Raw genomic sequence first — 11,338 nt, forward strand, 5'->3', positions numbered from 1 at the left:
AAAATATAATTTCTTTTTTCTACAGATGATATCAAATCGAACACTTATGCAAATAGCAAGTGTGGGAGGATTTATAACAGCAGGTACAGGTTATGCCTTTCATTATCGCATACAACATGATATTAAAGAAAGTGAACCTTATAAAGATGCGATGAATACTTTTCATGCGCACAAGAAAGCTGTATTATATCTTGGTGAACCTGTAAGATTGGGCCGCATCACTTACGGTGATGGAGAACAAAATTCTGAACAAAATACATGTTATAAATGGTTTAAGGTTTTGCTTAAAGGTAGCAATACTAAGGCAAAGTTATATTATGAGGTAATACAGAAACATAAAACTGAAAATAATCTTGCGGTGTCTAAAATTGAAATTACATTTGATAATATACCTGGAAAGACATTTGTGATAAAAGATTGTGAAATTAATAGATAATAAAAAAATTGTATTAAAAAATTGTACTATAATATATATAAAATATATAAAGTATATATTAAAATATATAAAGTTAATTATTTAGTTATATACTAAAGAAAAATAATTAAATAATTTTACGAGAGCAATGAGATTGAGATAACTGTAAAGGTAGTAGTATATCAATAATAATAATTATATTAGAGAAAATATTTTGTATATAAAATATATAAGGTATATAAAAATATAATTAAGAAAAAAAAATTTTAATTAGATACATATTAGATAAAACTAATTAAATAATTTTGAGAGCAATTGAATTGAGATATGAATTTACATAAAAATTAAAATTAAAATAAGAGCAAAATATTATTGAGATGTCTATAAAGGTAGTGGTATATCAGTGACACCCTTAGGTACTCTCAAACCACGCCTACTATATCCCAAAGCTGCTTGAATAATGTGTATGGCTGCTTCTATAGTAATCTTCACATCTCTCTCACTGCCAATTTGTGGATTGACTTCTACCAAATCTATGGCACTCAGTCTATGTGTTCTGTATATTTCTTCCATAAGATTAATTGCTTCTCTAAGAGACAGTCCTCCACGGACTACAGTTTGGTAAACATAGACAGAAGAATTAGAATAAGAATTTGTTAATAAAGAAATAAAACATTTTAATATAATTTACTACCTGGAGTTCCAGTACTAGGTGCTTCGAGAGGATCTAATACGTCTATATCAAAACTAACATGTAAAGATCTCGAGTTGTAAGGATCTATCTTATTTAGTGCCATATGCATTACATCATGAATACCTAAAAACATTAATCTTAGTGCATTTTATATTTTATATTATAGTAATTGATACATAATTATTTTACGTGCACACCATAGCGTTCTATATCTTCCATGCCAAAAGCAGTGATACCAAATTTTTCCATTACCAATCTTTCATAACGATCCACAGATCTTAAACCAATGTAAGCCACGTTTCTGATAGACAGCCTATAAAAAGAAATCATATACCAAATTTATTTCTCTTTTACTAATTCGATTATTAAATAAATCGATATGCTAAGGCCAAAGGAAGGATCCAAATGTTCACAATAATTGAAGAGGAAATTAAAAGCAATTTTGTTGTGCCTAATATCTGCCTAGCTCTTATTAGCTCTTTTGCATTTATCCCTTTCAATTCATTTGTCAATATGTAATTTAAATATAATAGAATTAAAATATTTATTTTCTTTTTTGGCAATAAAATATTTATATAATAAAATATATAATATTTTTAATAAATATAATATATAATATTATATAATATCTATAATAAAATATTTATATATTTACATATTTATATATTTGAATATTACTCTTACATTGGCATTTGCCAATCCATGCCTGGTAAATATGGCCAATAGTCGGCTAATTCCTTAGTTAACAATGCTACAGGCATTCCATGTACATTACCACTCTCACTGGTCCTATCGGTATTTAAATCCGCATGGGCATCCACCCATATCACTGCCACATCTTGTTTTTCCTGAAAAAAATGTAGCATTTGGATTTAATAATAATTTTTTTATTTTTTTCCTATATACATACAAACGTATTTCTATTAAATTACTTTTACGTGTCCATCAATAGTCCCAATACTCAAGCTGTGATCACCACCGATTGTTAATACTTGCCTACCATCTCGTAATACTTGTCGAACTTGTTCAGATAAACGACTTGTACAACTTGCTACGTAACCCAAATGTGACATATTATTTATGCCACTTATATTATTATTTGTATCGTAGAGTACATCACCATAATCTTGTACATCCAACTCTTTGAAGAAACGAATATAAATTATGTTAATGAATATAGATTATGTTAATTATATGTATAAAAGGATAAATTTTATTATATATATATATATATATATGTTGCTATTTATACCTAATGTCTTTAATTCGTTTATTAGTTTTGCTGCTCTAATTGCATCTGGTCCACAGGCCACTCCTTCTTTCTCCTATTAAATTGTTTTTATGATATAATCGACATGTTTTCTGCTGCTTCTATTAATATTTTGATTCACAAAGTAATATATATATATAAAATTTATATTACTTATATAAAAATTTATAATAAATATAGCATTATTGTTATCTTTAATAAATAATATTATATAATATTATATTACTTATAAAAAATTTATATATATATAGACAATATAAATTAACGACTAAAATTGTTATATCTATGTATATTTTTTACCTGCCCTTTATCAAATGGTACTCCAATTATGCCAACTTTTCTGCCATAATAACGAACACTTAATTTACTATAGTTTGTGCATACTTTAATTAACATATTCATTTTATTAATTGTGTCTTCCTTTGCTGCAGAGTTGTTCACAAATGTATGAAGAAATTAAAGAACTCTGCTCCTTGACCTGTAGATTCGATCTTATATATCATTGAAATGTTTGTTTCATAACAGATAATTACATATTACAACAGAGATAGATATGTGAAACTGTTTATCATATATGTAGCAAGGAATGTGTGTGTATATATATATATATATATATATATGAATAAGTATATATGTATACATAATTTTTATACATACACATTATTTGTCCATATATATGAACCAATATTATTCATAAATTATAATTTACAATATATAATTATAAATTAATTGGTTTAAATGTCTAACGATCAAATAAATTAGTGAACTATAAATATTATATATATAAATTAAAATCAAAATTATTTTTATTAAACTTGATGTTAAGTACACAAGATGTTATATATAGTAAATCATAACATATGTGTTTATATTAATAATTAATTGATAATACCCATTAAACAATATGGGTATTTTTGTATTTTTAATTTTATTATATATAAAATATGTAAATATTTGGTTTTGTTAACATACATTTATTAATATACATCTTTACATTAGGTCCTATTGATCAAGATAGAGTATTTCCATTTTTTAATATGAAAATTATTTCGGACCAAGCATTTGTTCTGGTTTAACCCATTGATCAAACTGTTCTGCTGTTATTCCATGTTTCAATGCAGATTCTTTTAATGTGAGTTTTTCTTTATGCGCATTCTTAGCAATTGCAGCAGCCTATAACAAAATTTATAAAAATAATTTCTTATAAATATTAATAATTTTGAACATATAGAAACAAGTCTTCTCTCCTAATTTTATTCTAGACAAATGCAAAAATATATGAATACCTTATCGTAACCAATATGTGGATTCAATGCTGTGACAAGCATCAAACTTTCAGTTACATTCTTTTGTATTTTCTCAATATTGGGAGTAATGCCTACAACACAGTTCTTTGTAAACGATGCGCTGGCATCACCCAACAGTCTTGCAGATCTCAGGGCATTAGCAACCATAATTGGTTTAAAAACGTTAAGTTCAAAATGACCATTACTGCCACTGATGCTTATTGCCACATGATTGCCCATTACTTGACTACACACCATAGTCATTGATTCGCATTGTGTAGGATTTACTTTTCCAGGCATAATAGAGCTTCCAGGTTCGTTTTCTGGAAGAGATAATTCCCCTAAACCGCATCTGGGTCCACTTCCAAGAAATCTAATATCATTTGCAATCTATTTGCAAATTATATACAAAAGATTAGTAGAATATAAATGATTAATAACATGTTTTTATAATAGATATACCTTCATAAGAGAAACAGCCACTGTATTAAAAGCACCATGTACTTCAACAATTGCGTCATGTGCAGCCAGAGCTTCAAATTTATTTGGAGCAGGGACAAATGGTAAACCGGTGAATTCCGCAACTTTTGCAACTATCTTTTCTACAGCGCCCTTTCGCGCATTTAATCCGGTTCCAACTGCTGTGCCACCAAGAGCTAATTGATATAATCTTGGAAGTGTAGCTTTCACTCTCTCAATACCATATTTAACCTGCATGGTATATCCTGTGAGATAATATGAAATATTTTAATGTGTGTCTTATGAATATACTTTGTAATTAAAATTTAAAGATATATACCTGAAAATTCTTGACCCAATGTTAATGGAACTGCATCTTGAGCATGCGTTCTACCAATTTTTATAATATCCTTCCATTCTTCTGACTTTTCCTTCAATGCTTCGTGCAGTTTTTCCAAGCCTGGGATTAACACTTTATGAATCTCCAAAGCAACAGCTACATGCATAGCTGATGGAAATGTATCATTGCTACTTTGTGACATATTAACATGATCATTTGGATGTACAGGTTTTTTCGAACCAAGTTCTCCACCGAGTATTTCAATCGCACGATTGGCAATGACCTAATTTTCAATCATTTCTATTAATAAAAGAGATATTCTAAATGTTACAATTTAAAATAATATTAAAACATACGTATATATATATATATATATATATATATATATATACAGGGTGTCCTGAAATTCGTGAAAAATGGCAAGTATCTTTTTAATAAATGTTTTTTCGAGAACTTTCTTGCGCGAATCAAATGGTAGTTTAATTTGCGAATTTCGGGACACCCTATATATATATATACATACATAACATATTCAAATATACATGTGTGTGTATGTATATATATATATATATATATATATATATATAATTTAACCTCATTGACATTCATGTGGGTTTGAGTACCAGATCCAGTTTGCCAAATAATTAAAGGAAAATGATCCTCATATAATTTTCCACTTATTACATCATCGGCAGCTTTGCTAATGGCATCGGCAATTTTAGGATCCATAAAACCTAATTCTTTGTTCACCTCTGCAGCAGCTTTTTTTAATATACCTAGAGAAACTATTACTCCATACTGCAAAAATAATTGATTACTTTTAAAAAAGCTGAAAAATAATCTAATAATAATAATAATAATATTGACAAATTTATATAGCATTACTATTTCTTACAGGCATACGTTCAAATGTATCGCCAATTGGAAAGTTCTTTAATGCACGAAGAGTTTGTGCGCCATAATATTTGTCCATTGGGACTTTTAATTCTCCAAATGTATCTCTTTCTATTCTATAGCCTGCTTGTCCCTGCTCCTGTACATACAAAATATACGATTATTCATATTTCTAATATAAAACAACTCATACACATCAGCTTGTTTATGATGAATTAATTTTTGTTTTTTATTTAGAACCAAGTATATTTTCAAGAATTTTTTAACCAAAATAACAAGAATGGAATCTTTATGATAAATATTGAATATTTACATGACATTAAGAATATTAGTTATATAAAACTGAAATGTTATATAAACTGAGCCATATACATTGTAAAAAAAATGTTAGATTAACATTTATTATTAACTCCTTTAAATTTTCCTAATTCCAAATAACGAGTTACAACAAACGTTGTCTTTTTCTCTCATAAAAATATCCGACTACATGTAAGATTAAAACTTTTTTCATCAAAATAAACTTGTACCTTTTTACTCATTGTAACTGTCGAGGTGGACATATATAATTTTGATGGTAAACAACTTCTAGTAATGACAAACTTTTTCAATAAGCGTAAGCTGTGATTAGAAAGACGACACTTCAATATGTTGAATGTCATTTTTTATTACAATTTCAACACACTGTGCGTGTGATAAGATAAAGAAATCTTAGGCAGAGAGGTGACAGATTGCAGACGACTTCGCTCGCTGCTACAGCAGATAGAAATGGTTGATCCATACGTCATACGTCATTGGAAACTAGCCAATTGCCAGTCTAGATATATTTACGTCTATGGCACAGTATATACAGTAGCGCAACTCTGGCAATTTCTGCGTGGACGAAAATGAACTGCACATGCGCGAACGAGGTACGTAACCAATCACGGTAGTGCTCTCTGTCTCACTTACTCTTCCTTATTATATTTTCTCTCTCTTTTTATCTTATTGACCTAGTTTACATCGTGCACTTGATACGCGTATCAAATAGTAAATAACTAGTACATTGATTCAGTTATTGGCTGATCAGCTTAAATGCACTATTTGATACGCGTATCAAGTGCTCGATGTAAACTAGGCCATATACTGTAATTATTCATTTTATATATATATAGTGTATATAATAAGATAAAGAGAGAGAGAAAGTTATAATAAAGGAGAGTAAGTGAGACAGAAGAGCATGCCATGATTGGTTACATACCTCGCTCGCGCATGTGCAGTTAATTTTCGTCCACGCTAACATCAAAGGTGCCGACAGAGAGTTGCGCTACTGTGTATATACTGTGTCTATGGCTGGACAAAACAAAAATTCGTTTCGCTCCATGAAATCGCGCCCTAACGTTTATGGAAATTTGGAGTACAAACTTCAGTATCGAGTCCTTTTTCGTTTCTTTTTTCTTTTAAATATCTTCGCAAGAAGCAAAGTGACGTTAGTAAATAATAGTTATCCTAATAGCTCCGAAGAGAATGGATCTGTAACGTGTGTGGAGTCTAACAAAATATGAATTGATGTCAAAGCTATAAAGCACCGCTAAACTGACACGTGTCGAGACTCGAACCGAATCAAGTCGAATCGAGCCGAATCGAACCGCCATTTCCAGTGAATTACGTACCCCTTGGAGTGATTTGACATATATTACACATCCAACACAAGAAAAGGAGCAAAAAAACAATGAATAATATAATATTTCTTCGATACAAGAGAGAACACCAAAAGTTCGATCAGCGGTAAATATGAAAGATACATATATTATTGACGACTTTCGCGTTTATTAGCGCCGTAATTGGCGAATGAGGCGTCTAATGAAAGGATTATACAGTAGAAAAACAGAAGATTGAGCGCGATATCATATATATGTATATATACATATATATATATGTCATGTGTCATATATACATATATATATGTACATATATTTATTGAATTCCGTGGATGTACATACCTATGTCGGCGTTGCAGTAGTTCTTGATATGTAAACAATTTGTCGGAAAACTGCATGTGTCATGTGTCTCGTTCGGGATAACGAATTTATTATGTAAGCCGCACGTGAGGGAAGGCTATGGTGAAAAAAAAGTGTATGACATTTCCACGAATTTTCGCAACGGATGGTGGCTTTCGAAAATGACTGACTCTGCCTCCTCTACTTTTGTCAGGTAACGTTCGCTCACTCATATATATGTATATATATCGATATATATACATGTAAATCGCACGATCCTTTTTGCGATATTTCTTACATATTTTCTCTCAAATTGTGCTAAATAAATATATATAATGCACACCGTGAGATCAATTCTCTCCTCTTTCGTTGTAAATATCGCAGTGTAAATATTCGGTCTCGTATATTTCATGGAAAACATAATCCTAACCTCTCATATTATACAGGAAGAAAGCGAGCAAACTAAGGGAGCTAAACATACATACATACATACATATATACAAAAGATTTTGAGAGAAAAAATTCATAATCTTGAATTTTAATTAAAATCTTTTTTTCAACATCATTTAAAGATAAATCTAGTTTTTTTTAATGGAACCACTTTAATTCTTGTATATTGATTTCTTGCGACACAAAAAGTTATAAGGATAGGATGGTGAGATATTTTATACTTTAATGTGACATAATTTTATATAAATTATGAAATATCTCGTGTAATATATTAATTTTTTCGATTATCTTATATCAATATTTTTATGTGCAAAAATATGTCACATTAAAGTATAAAATATCTTGAAAACTATTTCCTTTTTGGCCATGCTACCCTTATAACATTTTGTGTTGCAAGAAATCGATATACAAGAATTAAAGTGGTTTATTTCTTCTACATCGGTTAACTTCTACATCGGTTTTCTTGAAACGACATAATGCTATTGTGTTTGAAATAATACAATCTAAATTATATATTATTATAATTATATACAATCAGCTTGATTCTCTCTCTTTAATGCTGTAATTGTATGTAATTGGACAGAAATTCTTTTTTGCATGGTTAAGTTTCAATGTAAAATATTCCATTATGATAGAAAAACATAAACAAAAAAATATATAGCATGTTTTGTGCATGCTCTTGTAATTGTAGTCTGTTAATAATCATTTGTTATTAATAAATCATAGGAATTTATTTTTTTTTTTGTATATTTTTGTATGTTTATATATCATTATATAAATTATATGTATTAAATCAATATATATCAACTCAAACTTGATATATAATGCATTTATTTCTTATATTTAAATATATATATAATATATAATAATTTGTAATTATATAATAATATAATATAATTTATACATATAATATATATATATTTTGCAGAATAATTAGCAACGTAGTGACTTTACTGAAGTGTGTTGCTCGAACGGCATTTGTGATACTGAACAATGTTTATTGTATACCTACATACGTAGTATGGATGATGTTATTGTTTCCTGTAAAAGTATATCAACCTCAAGTGTATTGGCGAATCGAGGGCCTATTTTTCCACTGGTTGTTGGCAATGGTATCAATGTGGACTTGGTCGGCAGGTTACGACAGTGAGTACATTAATAATATACAAATACAAATATAATATACAGTAAATTATTAATATACAAAAAAATGCAGCCTAGATGTAAGGTATGATTATAGATATCTTTTTTTTTTTACAGTAATAGAGCAAGGTGATGACATACAGCAGATTATAAGTGAAAAAACATTAGTTATAGCAAATCATCAGAGTACTGGTGATGTTCCTATATTAATGACGACATTTAATGCCAAACCAAATGTTTTACCCAATTTAATGTGGATAATGGATAGAGTGTTCAAATTTACTAATTTTGGAATAGTTTCGATACTACATCAAGATTTTTTTATTGTATCAGTAAGTATTGAAGCTGTTACTTATAAATTCCTGTTTCTTTACTGCAGTCATATTTACATCAGAAACGAGAAATGAAATCTTTTTCTTAAAATAAATCAACATATATTTTATACTTCCAGCAAAAATAAACATAATCACTGCTATTTATTAATGAAATCAACTTTCAAAAACAAAGTATTTGGTATATTTTTGTCTTTGACATCACAATTTAATATAACTACATTGAGGGATCAGGAATCTTAAGAGCGCACTGATTTTTCGTTAAATAAAAATATACTGCTGCTACACTGCTTCTCTATAATTTAATGTGGAAGAATGCATTATCTTTCTCTCTTTCTCTCTATTATTTTCAACTATTATATATTAGATAACTACAGGGCCGTAAACGAAGGGAAGAAAGTTTAAAAAAATTAGAGAAACATCTTAAAGATTCTTACATACCACGAGATAGAAAATGGATGGTACTCTTTCCGGAAGGAGGCTTTCTGTGCAAGAGACGGGAAACTTCACAAAAATACGCCAAGAAGAACAATTTACCTATTCTTGAAAATGTAACTTTGCCAAGGGTAGGTGCTATGCAGACGATATTCGATACTCTTGGACCAGCATCGAGTAGGGACACGCAGGATCAACAATTAAACAGTCGACCAAGTAAAACAGCATTTTTTTAATTAAAAATTCTTTTGTATTTATTTTATTAAATTGATTTATTCATAATATATGTTTTACTCGTAAAATTTTGGTGTGACAGTAAAACAATATTTTTTTTTGTGTCTTTTTAGATATGATAGTAGCTAAGCCAGAAATTAGTTGGATTCTTGACATAACGATAGCGTATCCTCAAGGTAAGCCGCTTGACTTACCTACTATTATAACTGGTTCGAGATCTCCGTGCGAGACGGTATTATTCTATCGACTTTTTCCTAGCTCAGTGGTAAGTGGTCTGACTTGAAATCGCGATTCATAACATAATTGTACATTACAGTATTTACATAATATGATGCAATTGTTGTGCAGGTTCCACGTGAACCAGAACAATTATCCAAATGGTTGTATGACAGATGGGTGGAAAAAGAAGCGCTCTTGGAACATTTTTATAAACATGGAACGTTTCTTGGTACAAAAGGATCAGACAGAGGTGGTTCCAAAATACATCAGGATCCGCTAAGATTCCTAGTCCTTCATTTATTCTTCATAACGTCTAGTTATATTCATTATAGTATGCTTGCATACGTGCTATCTTGCTTTTGGTAAGATATTTTATACATCGTGTACGATGATCAATATTTATAGAAAGAAATCACACACACACACACAGAGTAACGAAGTAAGATATCCTTGCCTTAAACAAACACTAATATCTACGAGAACAATTCTAATAAATATGTGCGAATTATATCAAACTTAGTAAGCAAAACCATTATAAAAATCGCTTGTGTTAATTACGTATATTCTTATTTAATACAATAATTTATATTAAATAATATAATTGAATGCTATTTAAGTATTTACAATCTATATGTTCTATAGATTAAATGTTAGCACATGTTTTAAATTTAGTATCTAAATATTGATACATTTCACATTTAGTAAAAATAAATGTTGCCAATAAATAACTCGTCTCTATAATTTTCGTGACTACATATCTTTATACACAAAATTATTGTATTACTCTATAAAATTATATAAGCCTAATTTTAAAGTTGTAAAATTGCTTTTATAAATTGCTATACCATTGCGTCTTCAAATTTGATCTTATGGAACACTCTTAGAATGAAATTGTGATGTGCGCGCGCGCACGTATGTGTGTATGTGTATATGTACGAAAATATGAATGCTTGCTCTATAATATCAAATAATATGTAATCTCTTTTATAGAGTATATTCTAATATTTCGTGCTTCAAAGGTTCTTGCAAAGGTATAAGCATATAATACTTGAATTGTTCATCGATATCAGGCGATTTTACGATTAATTCGCACATTTTTTATGCATAATAAATATTATATCCAATTTTATAGACAGTCAAATTTAGATATGTGATGATACACATTAACTTTTACTATTTTCACTTACAATG

At 29.1% G+C, this 11,338-nt stretch overlaps 4 protein-coding genes across 8 annotated transcripts; 2 read left to right on the plus strand and 2 right to left on the minus strand.

Moving 5' to 3' along the window:
- The first annotated feature begins 25 nt into the window (after window positions 1–25).
- On the plus strand, window positions 26–436 carry LOC145936054 (uncharacterized). Its single transcript, XM_083037930.1, has one exon. It carries the CDS (start codon window positions 26–28, stop codon window positions 434–436), a length of 411 nt encoding a protein of 136 aa, XP_082894056.1.
- Window positions 437–565: 129 nt separating this feature from the next.
- On the minus strand, window positions 566–2,914 carry Arg (arginase). Its single transcript, XM_083039554.1, has 7 exons — window positions 2,680–2,914; window positions 2,362–2,434; window positions 2,042–2,250; window positions 1,794–1,957; window positions 1,307–1,422; window positions 1,110–1,232; window positions 566–1,026 (listed from the first exon to the last, which is right to left on the minus strand). The coding sequence occupies exons 1-7, from the start codon at window positions 2,779–2,781 to the stop codon at window positions 797–799; spliced, it is 1,017 nt and encodes a 338-aa protein (XP_082895680.1). The 5' UTR covers window positions 2,782–2,914; the 3' UTR covers window positions 566–796.
- Window positions 2,915–3,167: 253 nt separating this feature from the next.
- LOC145936886 (fumarate hydratase, mitochondrial) lies at window positions 3,168–6,126 on the minus strand. 2 transcript variants are annotated; one of them, XM_083039552.1, is made up of 7 exons: window positions 5,886–6,126; window positions 5,360–5,497; window positions 5,059–5,262; window positions 4,465–4,747; window positions 4,128–4,390; window positions 3,666–4,055; window positions 3,168–3,552 (listed from the first exon to the last, which is right to left on the minus strand). In XM_083039552.1, the coding sequence occupies exons 1-7, from the start codon at window positions 6,015–6,017 to the stop codon at window positions 3,424–3,426; spliced, it is 1,539 nt and encodes a 512-aa protein (XP_082895678.1). In that variant the 5' UTR covers window positions 6,018–6,126; the 3' UTR covers window positions 3,168–3,423. The 2 variants fall into 2 exon arrangements, with proteins under 2 accessions (XP_082895678.1, XP_082895679.1); XM_083039553.1 differs by lacking the exon at window positions 5,886–6,126 and having other exon boundaries at window positions 5,059–5,281; window positions 5,360–5,495.
- Window positions 6,127–6,731: 605 nt separating this feature from the next.
- Window positions 6,732–11,263, plus strand: LOC145935791 (acyl-CoA:lysophosphatidylglycerol acyltransferase 1). Of its 4 annotated transcripts, none has more exons than XM_083037398.1 (7): window positions 6,733–7,122; window positions 7,215–7,548; window positions 8,713–8,930; window positions 9,045–9,259; window positions 9,637–9,910; window positions 10,042–10,193; window positions 10,277–11,263. In XM_083037398.1, exons 2-7 carry the CDS (start codon window positions 7,517–7,519, stop codon window positions 10,511–10,513), a joined length of 1,128 nt encoding a protein of 375 aa, XP_082893524.1. In that variant the 5' UTR covers window positions 6,733–7,122; window positions 7,215–7,516; the 3' UTR covers window positions 10,514–11,263. The 4 variants fall into 4 exon arrangements, with proteins under 4 accessions (XP_082893522.1, XP_082893524.1, XP_082893526.1 ...); XM_083037400.1 differs by having other exon boundaries at window positions 7,355–7,548; XM_083037396.1 differs by lacking the exon at window positions 7,215–7,548 and having other exon boundaries at window positions 6,732–7,122.
- The last annotated feature ends 75 nt before the right edge of the window (window positions 11,264–11,338 follow it).

This window comes from Prenolepis imparis, unplaced genomic scaffold (genome assembly GCF_030444845.1).
Source record: "Prenolepis imparis isolate NDT839.2.m4 unplaced genomic scaffold, iyPreImpa1.0 SCAF_5, whole genome shotgun sequence".
Lineage (NCBI taxonomy): Eukaryota > Metazoa > Arthropoda > Insecta > Hymenoptera > Formicidae > Prenolepis > Prenolepis imparis.

Excerpts from the sequence above, each read along its gene's own strand:
- LOC145936054 (XM_083037930.1), top strand. The coding sequence starts at position 26 with ATGATATCAAATCGAACACTTATGCAAATAGCAAGTGTGGGAGGATTT.
- Arg (XM_083039554.1), bottom strand. The coding sequence starts at position 2,781 with ATGAATATGTTAATTAAAGTATGCACAAACTATAGTAAATTAAGTGTT. Across the intron at positions 1,958-2,041 it reads CTATTGATGGACACGTAAAA|GAAAAACAAGATGTGGCAGT; the intron begins GTAATTTAATAG and ends CATTTTTTTCAG. Across the intron at positions 1,027-1,109 it reads ACCTAGTACTGGAACTCCAG|TCCGTGGAGGACTGTCTCTT; the intron begins GTAGTAAATTAT and ends ACCAAACTGTAG.
- LOC145936886 (XM_083039552.1), bottom strand. The coding sequence starts at position 6,017 with ATGACATTCAACATATTGAAGTGTCGTCTTTCTAATCACAGCTTACGC. Across the intron at positions 4,748-5,058 it reads CCCACATGAATGTCAATGAG|GTCATTGCCAATCGTGCGAT; the intron begins GTTAAATTATAT and ends ATTGAAAATTAG. Across the intron at positions 4,391-4,464 it reads ATTGGGTCAAGAATTTTCAG|GATATACCATGCAGGTTAAA; the intron begins GTATATATCTTT and ends ATTATCTCACAG.
- LOC145935791 (XM_083037396.1), top strand. The coding sequence starts at position 7,067 with ATGAATAATATAATATTTCTTCGATACAAGAGAGAACACCAAAAGTTC. Across the intron at positions 7,123-8,712 it reads CACCAAAAGTTCGATCAGCG|AATAATTAGCAACGTAGTGA; the intron begins GTAAATATGAAA and ends TATATTTTGCAG. Across the intron at positions 9,260-9,636 it reads AAGATTTTTTTATTGTATCA|GGCCGTAAACGAAGGGAAGA; the intron begins GTAAGTATTGAA and ends AGATAACTACAG.